Source organism: Diachasmimorpha longicaudata, chromosome 12, assembly GCF_034640455.1.
Source record: "Diachasmimorpha longicaudata isolate KC_UGA_2023 chromosome 12, iyDiaLong2, whole genome shotgun sequence".
In the NCBI taxonomy this organism is placed as follows: domain Eukaryota; kingdom Metazoa; phylum Arthropoda; class Insecta; order Hymenoptera; family Braconidae; genus Diachasmimorpha; species Diachasmimorpha longicaudata.
In genome coordinates, this window is record NC_087236.1 from 6,349,191 (window position 1) to 6,369,107 (window position 19,917).

Below are 19,917 nucleotides of genomic sequence, written 5' to 3' on the forward strand. Positions count from 1 at the left end.
AGTGACTCAACTGAATTATTTCCCCTCCTTCAAGTCAAGAATCTACTTATTTTAAGTGAAACATTACATTACATTTATTTACATTTTTTTACGACGAGGAAAAAGGATTTTGACGACTTGGGAAATAAAAAAAAACGTGAGGCTTTCGGACGAGACAATAAAGCCCGCAATTATCCATTAATTACTCATTAAGTTAATTCACTAAACAAATTGTTTCTTCTCTCAAATAGATCTGACTCAAATCCATCAGTTTTTTATGAAGAAAAATCTTCCTGATGAATTTAATTAATATATTTTCTTTCCTCCTCTGCCGATTTTTTTCCCCAGCAAAAAAATTGGTAATTCAGTCTCTTCATTCATCTCCCAAGTTCTAGGCTAATGACCTCGTTACAGAGACCCAGTTAAACATTTAACTTGTTGCAACTCCACACTTTTCTCCACCGATGACTCGATATCATCACCGAACGCTCGTGTCAGCAATCGCGTGTCAGCCGATCGTCCGTTCCCCATCGTTTCATTAAATACTCCAACGCCTCCACCGTTCAATTATCACGACATGGATAGCGGTGCGATAGTGGTCAATGTTTGTCACATACCCGTGGGAATAGCGATCGGAAAACGCCCGAAGCGCCGGGAGTCGCCGATGAAACCAAACGACCACCGTAAAATCCTGGGAAAATCGAGACAACCGGGTGAGCAATTTGTCGCCGATTCTCAAGCAACAACTGACCGATCTGCCGAGTAAATTTTGTTTTGAGGGGATGGAAATCTCGAAATTTAAATCATCAAAATAAACCCGAGCACCAGCCGGCAAAACCTCGTACGAAATCGGTTTAAAATTTCCGAGAGAAACGATTTTTCGCGATGGAATAGCGGTCCTACCTCTTGGAAAATCTTTAAAAAAAGTTCATGAATGTGGATGTGAGCCTGTAAAGTCCCTTTTCATCCCACCGTCCGAAAAGTGAAATTTTACGGACCCGGAGTAATAATTTTATCGCGCAAAAATATATTGCGTAATAATTTCTCAACGATCGCTGAAAAGTATCACAAAATAAAATAATGTTCCCCAGAATGAAGTCATCGGGCTGAACAGCAGGTGAAAAATGGGGAACATGGAGAAGACAACCACTTTCGGAGATCGAATAAACCTGTACTCAAATAAAAAAAAAATAAAAATGTCCACATTAACCGATCCAGGGGCCACGACAGAATTGTCCACCAAAACAACTCGTGAAAAATGGTGAATATCAAGGGAGGGATAAACCTCGGATTGGAAAAAGAGAAGGTGGAGGTCTCGGTTTGTTGTCGCAGGTGGGGGCAATAATAAATCGTTCACCTGAGGCTCAGGCCCGCACCGTTGGCTCTCTTGGCAGGCAATAGCCACCTTTAGTGTCCGGGCCGACATCGGGACGATCGTGTCTCTCCTCACGTCTTCAAGTCGACGTTCAACAGTCGACATTGGCTGGATAAATCGTCCGCAATAATTAAAAATTCAAATTAATTAAATTTCTTCAATTCGGAAATTTAATTTTCTCGCTGATTAAAATGATCTAATTGTCACCGCGATGATGTGACAAAATACTGGGGCAATAGCAACGAATAATAACGGCGAGTGAAAAGTGACACTGAATTATCATTGGCTAAATCCAACTGGAGAATAAAGAAAGGAATTTTTGTAATTTATTCTCGTACAAAACGTAACGTTGAGCCCAGCAGTTCGATTCCTCGTCATCCCAACATTAAAACACGGCATACTTGGCGTCGACTTTCACCTCCGTGTCGCTGAAGAAACGATCAGCTAACTTCGGTTATCGTAACCACAAAACAATTTTCATTCTGTTTAAATTCTATGAAAAAAAAACATTTACACCCGCGAAGTCTGTTATTCCAGGGATTTTTTTATTGCTTTACGCTGCTGTGATTGTCTGAATGAAAGTGAGAAGAGGACGAAGTTAATGAAGATTATCGATTCCCTTTTAATGCAGAATTTATTAGCATAAGGACAGTGACCAACTCCGTACAGAGATGAGAGTTAATCGAGGAATTTGTGCTAAACTTCAAGGAGGATTTCTCAGACGATGGTGTAAGTATTTTTTTAATTATTAATTTGGTGGGGGTGAGGGCTAGGGGTTAGTGGGATCACTCGTTCGCTCGTTGGATTTTTAATCGAATTTTTCGCCCGAAAAAATCCGCCTCTCCATTTTTTGAGGGTCCTGACGTGTCTCAAGACGTTTTGACAATTTAAATTGTTGTTCCGGAGTTTTTAAACACTCGGTAATTTTTTTTTACGATCGTGTGGCATTAGAAAAGCGTTTACTCTACAAAGTGTCTCATAATTTCTCCCAGCGCCGCTAATTACCCCGATATTCAACAATTAAAATGATAAATTATGTCGACTCGCGGCACCCGACGACCGATTTTCGCGCGATATCAAGAGCCAGGTGAATTGATCCACTTCCACTTCCACTTCAGCTCTGTAATTTAGAAAATTAGGTGTTGATGTCGTCCTTTTTTCATCCGCGTAACAGCCGTCTTACGCTATCAGCTCGATATACATATAACGAGGTATTGGGGTCACGATGCAGACATTGTTCTCCGGATGTGCCGTTCCAGTCGGATAGATTAAATCACCCGGATGATGGACCACAGAAATTTCGTGGGTCACTTTACCCCCGGGAATATACCTACAACGTCACTAAATTTAAAGCCTCAAAAAAAAAATACTAAATAAATAATAATAATAATAAATACTTCAATCAAAAAATTCTTTAGTTGATCTTGTCATTGATTAAATTGTTATCAGTACTCCAATAAAATTTATCCCAGTCCAGGTGTTTTTTATCTGTTGTATGAAAATGCCTGCGTTTTGTCGCCTCGACGCGCATCGATGTCACCGGAATTCAGGGCTGTGGGGGTGGGAAGGGATGATGGGAGTCACGTAGGCACGAGGGTCTTCTCGAGCGTAACGACCTTTGCATTACGCTTGGACGGGCGAATGCACTTGTTGATGCATCTGATGAAGTTGTAATTTTTTGATGATTCACGGGCGAATAATTACGGCCAGGTCGACCTGCATTCCAAGAAGGTGATGCATGTCCCGAGAACTGTGGACAATACAGGTGCCCGTTCTGCCCCGGCGGGGTTGTGAGTGACGTTAGTGAGAGAGTGTGTGATTAGATGAGTTGATAATCAGTCAATCAGAGGGCGGGAGGGTATTAAATTGTGTGAAATCATTCGAAATATTTTTTTTCCCGCGAAATTCGTGTCTGACATCGTACGTCTGCATTTAAGGGGATTAGTTACGGCTTAGGGCGGGCCGGGGCTCAATGAAAGCGAGTCTTTCGCCATCTGCATGAAAACCGTATGAATCGTTGGATTAGAAGGAAAATTTCGAAATTCTGTAACTGAACTTGATTATCACCTCGTAAATTCCCCGGGAAATTTTCGAACGGTTTTTTTTCTCTCGAATGAGTGTCAATTAAAAACTCATCTTCTCTCTGGAACTGATGACTTTTCCCGCACTTTGTCATCAATCAAAGTTTTAAAATAATCACGAGTGGATTCCCTCGATCATCAGCCGATCTCAATCATCGAGTAATTGTTCAATTATCTCGATAATGATCGGGATCAGAAAAAATTATCAAATATTTTTTTCCACGCAATCTATTTGATTACGAAAATGATTTCTCAATATTTTCTCACTTGATCGACCATTTCCTACGTATCGCGTGCTTGGAATCGAATGCCTATGATTTTGGAGAAAGACCGATTGCTGACCTTGTAAACCGAAGGATTTTTTACTCAAGTTTGTCAATAAAATTGCGTGAGAAAAATTTGAAAAAAAATCAGATGTATTCTGTAGTACTTTAAATTATATTTTCTACTGAACTATTATTTTTCTAGACATCCTCAGGCCATTGTCTACAAATTAGTAATTAGTGGGGAATTTCCTCTATGAAATTAAATACAAATAAATCGGTTGGTAAATATTTTGAGTCATTTAGACTCTTTCATTTGCTTCCGGTATTATTTACTTCTCTCTACTTCTTCTATTTAATTCAAATATCAATTCTCTTCGATCCAAGTAAATATCCCGTCTCCAGGATGAAGGATACACTTTCGCACAGAGGAAATATTGAAAATTATTAAAGAAATAAAATAAATACTATTTAGGGTCCGGTCGGGCTTTTAAATCGACCACAACATTTTTAATTCAGTTTCGCTTCTGTCATGTAATCGCACTTTCGTAAAATTTCTTCTGTGAAATGAAATAACCTCTCGCGAAATTATTTACGTAATTTCGCATCGCTCATGTAATATAAATGACACGATTTATGCTAGTGTCAATTGCAGAGCAGCAGTTCTTCAAACAGGAAAAATAGTAGGGAATGGGGCAAAAAAATGTACCGTTGCCCGGTGTCTGTCTGTCCCTCACCGGCACCTGTTCTCGGTAAAATAAGTGGAGTTCAGCCGATATTTGCCGGTTACACGCATTTTTATTGTTCTCAAAGTGGTGAATTGTTTAAACAGTCGTAACGGGAGCCTTGCACATCCACTTTTCAGTGTCGCAGGTGATAAAGGAATATTTATCGCTTCATTTGACTGTGGGAGTGCAGACACTGTCCTGTTCTGAATAATTAACCCGTTACGGTATTATCCAAATAATCGAGAGATCAATTACTCAATAATTGACATGAAAATCATCGTATCGTAATTTCAAAATCGCGAACGTCTCTCGTGTTTATTCCTCGTTGGCTCGCGAATTTAATTCTGAAATTTTCAATTACGATTTTTATGAGGATTTAATTCCTGTCTCGATCTCGTTGACTCCTGTCAGGATCATCCACCATTTCCGGGCGCTCCCACCGCGTGTTTACATGACCCAGTCATTTTTATTCCGGAGGATAAAATTCGAGAGACTCGTGAGGAGATTGTCGGAGTGCATTGACTCCTTCCTGTGGTATACCGGTGAGTCAATTCGATTTGTCAGGTTTTGACATGTAAATTAGCCTTTGTCAAGGCACTCAGCTATTGTACCAGAAGTTTATATTTTTTTCTGGTGGTTTTTAGGACAATAGAGGCCTGCAGTGAAATCTGGGGAGGAAGGGGACGACGTGACGAATTTAATTGTGCGTTTAACGTCCGAGTTAATGACTCTGAGAAGACATTTTCAAAGAGAAAATGTCTGTCATGTATCGTACAAACTCATTTGGGCCTCAGATGATTTTGGTTGACAACCCAATTGTTGTTCAAGTGAAAAAAAAATTTTTTTCACTCGAATTAATTGTTTTGTCGTAGTTTTGATTGGGAAAGATTCGATTTATTTCTATTTCGATTGATTTCGTAGTCGAATAACTTCGAGTCCATTGATGAGTCATTTCAGATCGGTTTGGAGGATGATAAACATGACTGTGCACTTCTCGAAGGCTTTAGATCGCTGATTTTTGGACTCGAGGCTGGCCTGAGCACAGACTAACCTCAGTACGAATTTTAGAATGTTGTTGGCCAAGGTGGTGACGACGGAGAGGCACCTTTGCCCAGCAGTTTCAAAACCGTTACCGCGGAAACTTTCTATAGTCGATTCATCGCTCGTACGATCGGCCAGCCGATCTCATTGGCCATTCTGATGGACTTTTCTGTTATTCCGGCTGTTTGTTTTTACCTTTTTGTCCATTCAAACCTCCAAATTGCCTATTCCTCCGCCGACTGTGCGCCGATCCAAAAAAAAAACATGTGAAAGGCTTCAGAAATCGTTGGGCTCAGCGATTCTAGTCATTTTTAGTTTTTGCGAATGGAATTATTGTCTTCTTACAACTGAGGAAAGCGGTAAAGTTGTTCCAGTCGATCCTGATTACTGGTTATTTATCAATAATTTTTTTAGAATAATTAGAAAAATTTGTGAGGGAAAAATAATTTTTTTTTCTTTATTTTTCATTGAAACCCCGAATTTTACCCTCGATAATTTGCAAAATTCAGGGAAATTATTAACAAACTATTCCAACTATTTAGGAATTTCAAGTTTTATCCAACAGTCCCGTGTTATTCAGCGAAAAAAATTTCTCCACTTCTCTCACTCGAAGAATTTAGTTTTTCAATCGAAAGGAAATGTTCGCTGCAAAAATCCAAAGTTGAGTGAACGAGGACACGATATACGCACCGGATTCCACGGCTGGTGCAGCGGGGCCAGGGGGTCGGCCTGAGGTGAGTTGAACCGCGTTTGTACACCGGCTCAACGAGTTTTCCAGTGTCCACACACACGTGTGCGATCCTCCGATTTTTGATGAGAGCCACTGATCGAGCTCTTTCCCAACGAAATGCGAATAAATATTTGAATGTTTCAATTGCGACTTCCAATGTCGATTGTTCTAATTAATTAATGGGGCTTCAGTCCTATTTTAATAATTAATAATTCAGTTTATAGTTTTCTACGATAAAAGAAATCTAAAGTCATTGAGACGTCTTTAAATGTTTATTTAGTTTACGTTGTACGCAGGACAAGAGCATTTTACCACTTGTTTTTGCCTCATCGCAGGTCCTTTTTTGCGAGCGGCTCCGGGAATTTTGTAATCGCAATGATTGCGATGGATAAAATTGTAGACGACCTTTACTTGTGGTTGGATTTCGTGGCCCGTCTGTTGAGGCGGACGGGGATGGGGATAATTAGTGCTCGGATAAGGTGGAGTTGATGTCGATGCGTTGGGGATAATTAGGGAGAATGTTGAAGAGAACTGGATTATTATAATTTCCGATTATTTTAGTTATTATTTTCCCTGACGTAATCGCGTTTTAGGACGTCATATCCATAATTCCGCGAACACGAGGAATTTTCACCTGAGAATTCGGAATTTCGGGGGTCGAAATTATTTCTCGGTAAGAGAAAGAGTAATTGTTTCAAGTTCGTGGAGACGAGGGTCATTGCCACCTGGGGCTACACTGTAGACTGGCTGAGGATAATTACACGCACGAAATTGGTGTCCAGATGATTATTATTATTTATCAGACGAAATTTAGAAAAATCAGATGAGTTAAAATGAAGAAAAAATGGAATTTATTGATATTTATGTACATTTTATTTATTTAAGTACAACAAACAAATACTCAATAGTTTAATTCACCCCGAGTCATCAAGTGGATCACCAGTGGCACATGTCATTCACCTGCGAAAGTTTTCCACGAGTACCTCAGGCACATTTAACTTCTACTATTGCAAAAGTAGATTCTGTTCTGTCGTAACGATACGAACTCCGCGCGGGCGCACCATAATGTTCTTGCTCTACTCCTGTAATCACTGGTAAAAGGAGGGGAGGGGTAATGGTACGCACGTTCCTCCAAGTCCTGCCGTCGTGGAGGTGCATTAAAAAAATACGTGAGTCGTATAACAAAGTTGTTATTAATGAAGTTTCGTTAAACGGTCGGCTGTTCACGTAGATCCCGAGAGCCCCAATTTTAAAGTCCCAAAGTCCGGTGCGGTTCATTTTCCAATAGTGTCTCTAGAAGCCGAATTGCAGTGTCCAAATTCCATTTATTATTCGGGAAAAATATTGCGGAAGAACCTGACGTAATTTGTTTGGAGGATTTTTTCGGAACTACTTTTGTTTAAGAAATTTTCACACTTTTCAGAGGGTCAGAAATGTTTGCACTTATAATTATCGTTGATGGGAATTTTTGGCAACGAAAAATATTTTATATTTGGGAGTGACTTCCCAAGAGTTTTGAAAAATTGTAGAATTGTGAGTCGTTAATTTTTTTAGTTCACTACACGAGAATTCCCGAGTCTCAGTCAGGGAATTATTATATATTTTCAAGACCACCGATTTTTTCAATATTTTTTTATGCGGTTTTTCAAGAGGACTTAGTCGGTGAGACCTCACCGCACACACCTTTATAGTTTCCCAGGATTTTCGATTATATAAAATATTTTTTCACTGCGTTCTCGACTTTTACAGATATTGCGAGATAATTATTTCAGCGAGTTAATTTTCTCCAGCATTTAACGATTTTTTTCCTATTTTATTCCTGAATTTTCTTTGGATTTGAAAGTTTAAAAAATACCTCAATCCCCACTCCATGAAAATCTCTTTTTAACCGTAACGGATGTGCGAATTTATTTTCAGAGCATACCAACTGCTTTCTAGGCGAGATACCAACTCGTACGATCGTCAAACCGATTTTTTAACTATTTAGAGGCGCGTTTTAACGAGAAAAAAAATTTTTGAGGGTTTTAAAATGTTTTTTAAAGTTTAGAAAGCATGCGGGCCTGGAAAGTTGTGTATCCTCCAATCAGGTACAGGTACAGTGTGTGTCGTGTGGGAGAATGATCATTTGTTTTATGCAGTGGGAATTGGAGCGCCGAAAGTGCCGCTTCCTATCAAAATAGGAGGGGGGGAGGGGGAGGGGGATACGTAATAGATACTTCTGAAAATTGTCGGGGATTTCTGCTTCATGTCACTAATAATTGCGGATACTAGTTTCACTTTTTAGTCAGTGATATATCTGGGTCATTCTAGGAAACATTTTTCAGGATTTGGAACAATCGGAAATTTTATAGTTTAAGTTGAGGATTTTTTTATTTTTAGAAATTCTGAATGAGAGATAATTATTATGGATTAGTTAAAGAGCCTATTTAGTACCCATTACATGCAGTATATTGTTAGAAAAAAAATATTAGAAATAAATAAAGTTGTTTATGTGGTTAAAAAAAATTCTGCATCAGATAAAACCATAAAACTATTTTTTATTGTTTTTCTAATGTGGAATCGAGGGCTTTTATATTCCCACCAATCACTGTATCAAATAAATAATTTATTTAATTCAAATAACGTGTTTTCTTATTCTAAACAAATCCCATTCGCCTGTACTTTCTCAAAGAAATTCGAAATTGTGTTGGAGAATCGCATGAGTGATCAGAACTGCTAAAAAAAATATTTGGGGTTAACTATAATTTATTTGAATGAACTACAACTTTACCACTACTTTCGAAACCCTAAGGTATTAATTAAATAATTTTTATTGGACAGGAAAAAATTTTAATCGGGGAAGAGTGGTACTGATTTTTTAAACATCAAGAATTATCCTGTAAATTCTTGCGATTGTTGACAATCTCCCGTCGTGTTGAAGAAATAAAAATATTTGAGACTGCATAAAAATCAATGACCCACATTTGACATTTCACCACACGCACTGGCAAGTAGCAATAATGTCTTTCGTAATGGCCATTGGAATTTTCGTTCAGCGCAGGGCTGGTGAATTTACGATTATGCATGTCTGTATGATTTATAAGATTATTCCACCGGTTCTACCTCGATTTATCGATCTCATCAATTCCACTTCTGCTCACTATTTTTTTCGTTCTAGATAAAAAAAAACAGTCGTCATACAGTGTAGCAAATAACGATAAAAAAAGTGCTTAGAATGTAGAATAGAAATTCATGAAATATTCAGCGGAAATAAGTTGGAATAAATCGCATAAATTGGCAATTGTTGCACCGAGAAAAAAATCATAATCGGTGAAAAAATCAATGAAAATGGGATTTTAGATTCCATTTGCTTTTATGAATGTTAATCATGTTGCAATAAGCTGAATATTGCATTGATCTTGACATTGCAGTTGAAAATTCATAGCCTCGAGTGATTATTGATAACAAATTTTCCTCGAGTTTAAAATAAAGACATTTAAAACTCGAGGAAAAATTTAACATCGGGTTTTGTCTATAAAAAATAAGGTACAATATTTCACATGACTCTGAGGATTAAACAATAGTGTATGGGATTAAGATACATTTTTTTAAATTAATGAATCATTAAGAAATAAAATAATCGGTTTGCGCAATCCATCACGCCGTTGACATTCGATTTTATCTCCAACTTCACCTGAAGAAGCAAAATCAATGATTACGTGTGATTACCGATGCAATTCCACCTGAACTCTCTCAATTTCCCTCACCTCCACCCGTTAAATAATCAGCTGTTGTTAACCTGCGAGTAGTATCGCACGTTCATCGCTCACACGCCGCGTCGAACTGCAATGAATTAAACTAAATTTGCATGAAGTCTGTTCACCTGAAAGTCTCATCTCCTCCGCGATTTACAAGTGAGATTTCATCGATTAAAATCCCACTCTCGCAGTTTCCCCGACCGCACGCGTCCTGGAAGTACATGTCCAGACAGCGGCTGACGTAACACTGTTTGTATTACTTGGAAAACGCAATGACCTCCCGGGGAAAAATTAAATAATTTTTTTCAAATTGTTACATTGTGTTTCAAGAACGAATAATTCCACTCGCATTGTGAAGTGCCTCTGGCGAGTGGAATTATCAATAGACAATTTTCCAGTGATTGAAGTAAAAAAATAAGAAATTACTACTGAGTAATCAGCCTTCGGGCGCTTGGAAAAATGGGAAAAAATTATTTCTCGCAGGAAAAAAAATTATTACGTGAGCGCAGGGCGATTTTTGATTTCCAAAAAATTATGGAAGGGTCCCTGAAGGTTGCAGGGTCCTCAGGAAAAATTCCTGCGGTTCCAGGAAATTTTTACAGACCTGCCAGGAATGTTCAGACGAACAATTATGAAATGTTCGCTATTTTTCTCGATTTTTTGTGTGATTACGGAATCTCCACGTGGTTTTTGTCTCTTCGCGGAGTTTTCTTGGACTCGATGATGAAGGTGAAATGGAAATTAAATTCGGGAATGTTCCCCTCAAGGACCGGATGGATCAACTTTTTTTATTCATTGCCAAGTGATTTTATTACGCTTTTTTAATCTCACTGTCCTCGTCCGCTGACGGCATTCTAATAGCCCGCGGCATCCGGCGATTATTTGCATAAGTAGTCTATTGAAATCCATTAATAATATTTTTATGAACAGATTTTTAGAGATCCGGTCTTCAGGCTTATCCCCGAGCGAAGACGATCCCACTGATATTTATAAAATCCTCCACCCATTATATTTTTATTTATAAAATTTTGGACCTAAATAATTTTAGAAAGCATTGCCATCATAATTATCATAATGAATTAATTAAAAATCCATCGGAAGGAAATAAAATTGAATTTATTATTTTGTAACTCGATAAATGACTCCATTGGGCTTCCAATATTTTTTTTAATGTACAATTTTTAATTTACGTTTGTTGAAAATAAACTGGGTTATCATTTCTTCGATAAAACTTTTTCCGCGCAACGAAACCAGATTAGACTTCTCCACTCTCCCTCTACAGCTCCAAGAAAATATGGCGGTCGCTAGATGAAGGATTAATGAAGCACTTAAATAGACGAATGCCAACGATTGCATTTTAATTCTTGCATTATCGCCTCGCCTTCTCTTTTTTGTTTGAAATTCTCAATCGTCTCGATCGGGAGAGCCTTGATCTTTAGCAATATCGATCCCGTCTTCTGTCTCCCCATTGGAGAGAGTCGTCACTACCTTTTTTATTTACAAATTTTCTTATTAAAAAACAGCAGAGTATTTTAAATATTTATAAACCTCAAGGCTGTAAAATTCATCGAGTATCAAAAATTACTTTAAATAACTAAAATAATCAAAATCACAGCTCTGCCAATTTTTTATTATTATTAAAAATGATTTGCAAACCCCTAAAGAATAATATGAATAGTTTAAACTAAAGAAAAATGAATGAGTTCCATAAATTATTTGATTTTCTTCGAGCAAAACGGATGATTAGTTGTGATGAAAGAAAAGTGAAAGAATATTTTCTATTTGATGAGCGGTTCCAGTATTCCAAGTGAAAGTTGAAAGTGAAAATTCGGCGGTATCGCTGGAGATGTCGGCTGAGTGTCGGGGGATATGAATAATGGAAGGACTAGCCAGTGCAGTGGAAATTTTAAAGGGATGGGTTCAGTGGACGGATGACCTTTTCAATGACGCCGAAACGCCGCGAGGGATTCCGTTACAACCAGTGGCGCACAGACCACGTGAGGTCCATCCTCAAGGACACCCTGTCCCTGACATTCTTCGCGGTGAGGTCAATGTGCAACGAATTAGTCAATAGCGATATTTCGTTGAGCAATTCAGCCGATGGAAATCGTTTGCATCCACTGAATTATTCATTTTATCTTGAATTTAAAAACCGACTTTTTTTAAGTGGCACTCGCGGTTTTTTAATGTCTAATGATACAGGGAGAGGTGATTGGGGGGAAAATAAAGTGACTGGAAGTTTCGAAAGACCGATAGACGCGAAATCAACGGGAATTTTTTTTTTCATTTATAATCAGTGGATTGGGAGTAAAATATTCTACGGGAATTTGTTATCTTCCCCTTTGTGAGGACGAGGGGAGGGGGAGGGAACGGGTGATTTGGGGGAGTGGCTCATCATTGATGATTCTGAACGAGTGAAAGTTCCCTCAGTGATGAGCCACTTGGGGAGAAGAATTTTATTGTAATTCTTTTGCGATGGCGAAAAATGTTTACGAAAAGTTAACAAAAACGACGAATTTAAATTAAAAAATTTTATACCAAATAATTAATCACTTTCGGATGAAATAATTAATGAATAGATGATGATACATGACACTCTGCAGCCTTCTATCACTAATTAGTAATGATAGGATGAAATAGAATTTTTTTTAGTGAAAAATTGTTGATCTACAACTCCGATCGCCTGACATTGTAACCCAGAGCAAATCGGTGTCGAGATAAATATTTGTTATTCGTTCGATTCGTTAATGCGGAATTTTCCCGGCGATTTATCGAGACTGAAATGATTCCGACAGATTTCCGATGGGAAAAAAAAATTAGAACGTGTGCAGTTCGATTTGCAACGCGGAAAACTCTAATTTAATTAATGCAATAACAAAATAATTATTGTATTTATTATTTCATGATGAAAATCTTGAAATTTTCAGTTTTTTAATGCCCAGTAATTTTTTATCCGCGAAAATACATTCACCAAATCACTTTGTTACGCCTCCACTTAAAAAATAAATTACAAATTCTCTCCAATTTCCTCAAGACTTTAAACAACATTTTCCCCTCGCATTACAATCGATTTTGCACTGTCGATCTGGCGAAGTATCTCATAAATGCCCTGAAACCACGCGAAGTGAAAAAATTGAAGTAACAACGTGGAAAAGCGGATCCGGATGAAGTTACTTCCGGTGAACACCTACATTGCATATTCGAGAAAGTGATGGTGCATCGGCCGAATCGCATTCGGTCATATATCACTTCCGCATTGTAACACCGTTCAAGTTTATTCCTCGGATCCATGCTCGAGGGAACATCAATAATTCCTTCCCCCTATTAATTCATCGATCACCAAGGAACACCGACTGACAATTCCTCGAAGGCAACTCGATAAAATCCAGTGACAATAGCATTGACAAATCTCTCATGTCATCAGAAAAAAAAATATTATTCGTACTGAAGTGCTAAGCAATCGCGGATTTATGCTCGATTGATGATAAAAAACATTTTGCTAATTGCGGAATCTGATAACCAGTATTTATCACCGACGGTAATAATTTTTATGGTTTGTCTAATGAGCTTGTTGGATTAGAAAAAAAATGTGAAAAACCTTTCGATCATTTATGCTGATGAACTGAGTGGAGACATCAAGAGGCAGAAGGACAATCAGTCAGAGATAATTTTTTATTCTTCTAAAATAAAAAAAAAATTGCTCAATTATTTTTTTCTTATTTACGGATTTAATTAGCATATGAAATTCACCGCTTGTTAATTAATCTTTTTGTTTGTTTTGTATACTCGAATAATGATGAATCAGGCGGAGGAACACAGTCGATCGCCGGGATTTCGTTGAATAATAAAAAAACAATAATAAAAAAATTGCTGGGATCTGCAGAATTGTTCTCAGACGTGTCATAATGTTTACTTTTCCATTAGCAAACACGCAATTCTCCCTCGTGCGAATAAATGGCGCAGTAGTGTATTTTTAATTTTGTTTATTATTTATTTACTTTGATTTCCCCCGAATATTTGAAATAATTTTCTTCTGTACTAAAATCAGTTTTTTTTTTTTAATTCCAGGGGCCGCAGTGGCAGCCGGAGCTCTCCTCATAGTGGCCGCAGCCCTCGTGGCCACCCTCTTTCCCAACATAATGGAGGTGATAATAAATCGCGAGGTGGTCCTCAAGGAAGGTGGCAGGTCGTACCGTTGGTGGCAGTCACCCCCAGCCGTTCCTCACCTGAGAGTCTTCATTTACAATGTCACGAATGCCGATGAGTTCCTCAACGACGGCGACAAGCCCATTCTCCAGGAGCTCGGGCCCTACGTCTACATCCAGAAGTGGGACAAAACTGATCTCACATTCAATGATAATGACACTGTCACTTATCACGTGAGGAAACGGTACACATTCTCGGAGGTTTGTAATCATCGATTCTCTTCATTTTTAAATAAATCCTGGGGCGGGCGGTTGTCATGGGTTTTGTGGTCAGTCCCTCGCTGATGCGAGTGCACACATCCCTTCCAGTCACTCGCTAATTACCTCATTAAATTGGAGTGATTTTTCATCTGTAATTTTCGTATCAACTCGCTGCAACGCTCCGTCGACTCTTCTAAGTCGTTGATGATGCTCGTGATATCCACGAGACGGAGAAAAATACTCGAATCAACATTGTTACATACAACCAAAGTTACTTCCGCGATCGTGTCTCAACATTTTAGAACAAAAACGCCGACTTCCCTCATTACCCCGTCCTCCGGTGCAATTGAATATTTGCGCATAAAATCGATGGCAAAATCAACATCTCAGCGCGACGAACTTCTGATTCGGTTTGTCCGTAATTACTTCACATTCACTCGCGGTGAAAGTGATTCCAGAATCAATATGATGTAAAACTCGTCCACCTTTGGGGGAATTTTTTTTATTCGCCGCGTTATTAGGCGATCCGGTGATTTTCCATTCAAAAATATTACGAGGTATTGCCCGGAGATATTTTATAGGTGAGAGGGAATTCATAGAGACTCCTCACAGAAAAAAATCATTTAAATATTTAATTTTTTTTAATACGAAATTCAGAAACGATCGGAAGGTCAAGGGAAGCCGGTGTGATCTCATGGTGACGTTGAATTCCGTAATTTTCCGGTGTCAACAAGATTTAGAATGACTCAGAGAGCACCATAAAATCGATTTCAACGATTTTTTCAACGATTTTTTCACATATAATACCACAAGTGGTTCAAAATTATCGAATATTTCCCGATAGATTCGTTGCAAACAAATGAAGGAGTCAAGTTTTTCAGGCTAAAAAATCACGAGTGCGAAGCACGAGTGATTTTTCCTGAAAAACTTGACGACTTCATTTGTATGCAGGGAACCTAGAGGGAAATATTCTATAATTTTAAAGCTCGAGTGGTATTCAGGGGATTATTTTTCCTATCCAAATTTCGGCCAAGAGAATTGTGCCATAACATGAAAAGAGGTTTATTTGGTTAAGTGTCGTTTGTTTACCAAAATATTCAAAAAATTATCGCTGATATTCGAGGTAGGCTATACAAAATATCAACAAATGGTGCAATTCTATTGGCTGAAATTTGGGTGGGAAAAATAATCATCGATATTTTTCTTCTCCCCCGGAATTTCACGCCTTCAATTGCAAAAAATTCACTTTTATAATAAATAAATGGAAATAAAATCAAATTCACCGATTACCGATCCTCCAGGAATTATCGAACGGCTCCGAGGAAGACCTCGTGGTGGTTCCGAACGTCCCAATGTTGTCAGCAACGAGTCAGTCCCGTCACGCGGCGCGTTTCCTCCGTCTGGCGATGGCCTCGATAATGGACATTCTGAAGATAAAACCCTTCGTCGAGGTATCGATCGATCAGCTGCTCTGGGGCTACGAGGATCCCCTCCTCAAGCTCGCCAAGGACGTTGTCCCCAAGGAGCAAAAATTGCCGTACGATCAGTTTGGTCTTCTCTACGGCAAGAATGGCACTCATCCCGATACTTACACGATTTTCACTGGTGCCAGTGACATCACAAAATACGGTATGATAGACAGATTCAATGGAAAAAATAGAATTGGACATTGGACAACACCGGAGTGCGATACATTGCTCGGTGGTGATGGCAGTATATTTCCACCGCATATCACTAAGCAGACGGTACTCAAGATCTTCGACAAGGACCTCTGCAGAGTTCTGCCACTTGTATTCAAGGTAAGCCGGATTTTTCATTATTTTTTTCCCATCTGGTGGAATATTTACGAGAATTTATTTATTGCTACGACTCAGAGGACTCGCGGCACCAGAGAAAAGGAGAAATTGCGTTTTATTGGAAGAATTTGCGGTCAATTTGCTCGCAGTTATGGACTAATGGAGAGAGTCCATTGAATTTTATGAATATTTTTAATGTTAAATGGATTTTCATACCGCGAGGGTACGGTATTGGTCGGGGGGTGCAGTGAGGATACCCCAGATTTTTATTATTTATTAATAACAATAAATAATTTGTCTATATATTTTTCTTGTTGAAAGCCGCGTTAAAATGTCTAGTTAACTATCGAACCGCGTTTTGTGCCTCAAGTCCAGGCGGTCAGGGAATATTTATTCGAAGGACAATTTGTAAATTAAACAATCAGAGAAATAGAAACGCGAAAAATAATAAAAATGAACCTTCAACTTTCCAATCCCGTCACAATATAATGACACTGATTACCGAGTACCGTAAACAGAGCTCAGGGACAGTTGTAAATGAACAAATAATTTTTAATTTTGTTTTTCAATGATTTAGGAGGTAAATTGATAATTTATTCTTCTGAATCGGGAATGTTATAAATAATTGCGCACTGGGTACTGTGATTTTAGGAAGAGGTAACAACGAACGGAGGCGTCCCCGGGTACAGATTCACTCCCCCAAAAGACGTATTCGCGTCGCCGGAGAGGAAGCCCTCCCAAACCTGCTACTGTCCAGGAGGTCCACCCTGTGCTCCCGAGGGAACGTTCAACGTCTCCCTCTGCCAGTACGACTCCCCCGTCCTCATCAGCTTTCCCCACTTTTACTTGGGTAAGTTTTCAGCTTAATAAAAATAAAAAAAAAATAAAAAAAAAAATTGCCATTAAAAAAAATATTTAAATGGCAATTCTTTCATTAAATAATTTAATTTAACTTCGTTTGCTTTCCCCACCTGTCTCTACGTAAGTTCAAAGTTCACTGAACTATCTGACAATGCCTGGCAATCTCCTGGAGGCAGAAAAACCAGCACCGTCGACCGGGAATGGAGTTTTCCGGGGCGTCAAGTATAGTTCCATATTTTTTTTATCCACGAGAAACACTGAAAATTCGTGGGAATTGTGAACAATATATTCCCAGACGTTTGGTGTTGTGTTCCGTTAATTTGCCGTGGGAAGATTGAATTTTTTATTAGCGGCTTTCATTCATTATTATTTCTCTCATTTAAGATGCTGATGAATAATTTTGCTTTTACTTTCGAGAAGACATTAATGATTCGAGTGAAATACGACGACACAAATCTTAAAAATCTCATAGAAAAATCCTGTCTTCAACTATTATTACTTCCACTTCTTCTATTGTTTATTAAATAATTTTTCCTCTCCCGGACAGCAGGAAATAAAATTGTTGACTTCAAAAAATCATAAAAATTTTCTCTACTTTTTTTCTGGTGATATTTCCATCTGTAAGATTGACGATTAATTAATAATCGGAATTATTATTAATTTTTCAGCTGATCCGGCGTTACGAGACGCCGTCGTCGGTATATCACCTCCAGAGGAAGACAAACACGCGCTGTACATTGACGTACAGCCTGTGATGGGCACAGCCCTGAGAGCTCGAGCTCGAGTGCAAATCAATCTCGCTGTGAGCCAAGTCAGGGACATCAAGCAGGTTGCCTCCTTCCCAGACATAATTTTCCCCATTATGTGGTTCGAGGACGTAAGTATTCTGACCATAAAACCAAACTCAATTCGCCAATCTGGGAGAGAATTTAATGCCTGGAATTTTAATTGGGGCACTTGGGTTTCCGCTTCAGTTTTCTGGTTATGCAAAAATACTAGACATCCAGGAGTCTCATAAAATAGTTAAGTTCGCGCGGATTTCACGGGGCATCTGGGGGAATATCGATTTCGCGGCTTATTGCCCCGCGGGAACAATTACTCCAGGAGGAGTTGATTGTTGAGACTAAGTGTCTAATTATGGAGAATTAACCGTTTTCTCAAGTTTTTATCGCATGTCGTTGGATTTAAATTCTTCAAGTGTTTCTGAGATTTTTTTCAATGATGGAAAATTATTGGGTTGATCGAGAATTTTCTGAACGCGAGAAAATCAATCGCTGGTTCAGTGAAAAGTTATTTAATTTTCCACTCCTGAATTTTTGAAAGTTTGAGATTTAGAGGCCGTAAGAAAATTCCAGGGAAATGCTTTTGAATTCTGTGATGAAGAGAATGTTAATTCGATTTAATTATTCTGCAGGCGGTGGATGGACTGGCGACGGAGGTGACGTCCCTCATGAAAATAGCAGTGGACGTTCCCCCGATAGCTCGAGCTGCCATTTCAGGAGTTCTAGCGGCTGTCGGTGCAATTGTCCTCGTGGGTGCTCTCTTCTGCCTCGCACGGGCAGCAAAACGTCAGGAGAAGCTCCATCTGAGCAGTCCCCTGCCCCCGGGCGCCAGCACAAAGCAGGGGAATCTCAACCCCGCCTTCCAGGGTCCAAAATAAATCCCCCAATTCGACGACATCAATTTTTTAATAAATCACCCCAAAGCGAAGGAAAAAAAAAATGTGGTCTACGATGGGGAGAAAATTCCGTATTTATATGTGGCACTGGCATTATCGCGCAATTGTTTGCGAAATAATATTCGTGCAATTATCGTGGGAAAGGTGAGGTGGTTGCGGGATGTACCACAACAACGAGAAATAAAGTGAAAGCTGAAGAGTGGGAAGTTACGAACAAGTAATTCCTCCACGTTAAATCCTTTACTCCTCATTATTTCGTGTCTTTTCTCGAGCGATTCTACTGGCTGAACGCACATGGCGAGATCATTAGTCGTAGTGGGTCGAGGTCGAGAGATAAATCAAATCTCGAAGTAGGAAATACAATTCTCAGTGTTTTTATTTTCCTCTGAACATTCGTGACGCCCATCGTTGTGCCCTGCGAATGAAAAATTATCGAGATTTCCTTCGGAAAATTCTCTCAAATGACTCTCATATCCCTGGTATTTTTATAATTTATTTTTTAAACAATTTCAACGAACTGTACGCAAATATTCCCGGATATTTCCATTGCCACCAGAAGCTTCGAAATTTCGCTTCGATTCCCTGGCGATTTTCCCGGCATTCACCTTTCGCAAATAAAAATCTGTATTGACTTGTCACGTCTTGTCTTATGATTCTTGGAAGTGAATGGGAATTCCGAATCACGAAAATACGAGGGAAAAAATTAAACTTTGTTTAGTCTAGAGATAATGTTGAATTTCTCGGTCGGGAGATCCGCGGTGGTAAATATATTTACGTAGGGGAATTATTGCGCAAAGTCGTCGGGAAATTAGTTATAATGACGCTCAAGATATGCTGGGACGATTGGTTAACATCGGGAGTCTCGTTAAATTCAAAATCGAGTGTTTTACTGGCTTTTGACAGGTCGACAGGTCATTGGGTGCGCTATCACGCACCAGGTGCCTCAGCGAGATTTTCAATCCGTCCAGGGAGAGGGGAGGAACATGGGTGTGTGTTCGAAATTATTGTTATTAAGTATTTCAACAACTGGACTATTATTAGAGTAAATTGAATGTTTCGACTCTGCCCCCAATTAAGCTCCAATCGATGTAATTATGTCTCATTTGTACTTTATTTTATTCTCCTTGTATATGTTTTATTATAAAATATTTTTAGGCTCGTTAGACGATAGGTGAACATTGTTAGGTGATGATGCAGAAACATGAATTTTGTACAAATAAAATTGGAAAGACCATTTGTTGT

At 38.8% G+C, this 19,917-nt stretch overlaps 1 protein-coding gene across 3 annotated transcripts; it reads left to right on the forward strand.

Moving 5' to 3' along the window:
- Positions 1-1,350: 1,350 nt before the first annotated feature.
- Positions 1,351-19,909, forward strand: LOC135168169 (scavenger receptor class B member 1). 3 transcript variants are annotated; one of them, XM_064132109.1, is made up of 7 exons: positions 1,351-1,813; positions 1,892-2,083; positions 14,003-14,340; positions 15,642-16,139; positions 16,788-16,986; positions 17,666-17,874; positions 18,412-19,909. In XM_064132109.1, exons 2-7 carry the CDS (start codon positions 2,026-2,028, stop codon positions 18,655-18,657), a joined length of 1,548 nt encoding a protein of 515 aa, XP_063988179.1. In that variant the 5' UTR covers positions 1,351-1,813; positions 1,892-2,025; the 3' UTR covers positions 18,658-19,909. The 3 variants fall into 3 exon arrangements, with proteins under 3 accessions (XP_063988179.1, XP_063988178.1, XP_063988177.1); XM_064132108.1 differs by having other exon boundaries at positions 1,351-2,083; XM_064132107.1 differs by lacking the exons at positions 1,351-1,813; positions 1,892-2,083 and adding an exon at positions 11,702-11,976.
- The last annotated feature ends 8 nt before the right edge of the window (positions 19,910-19,917 follow it).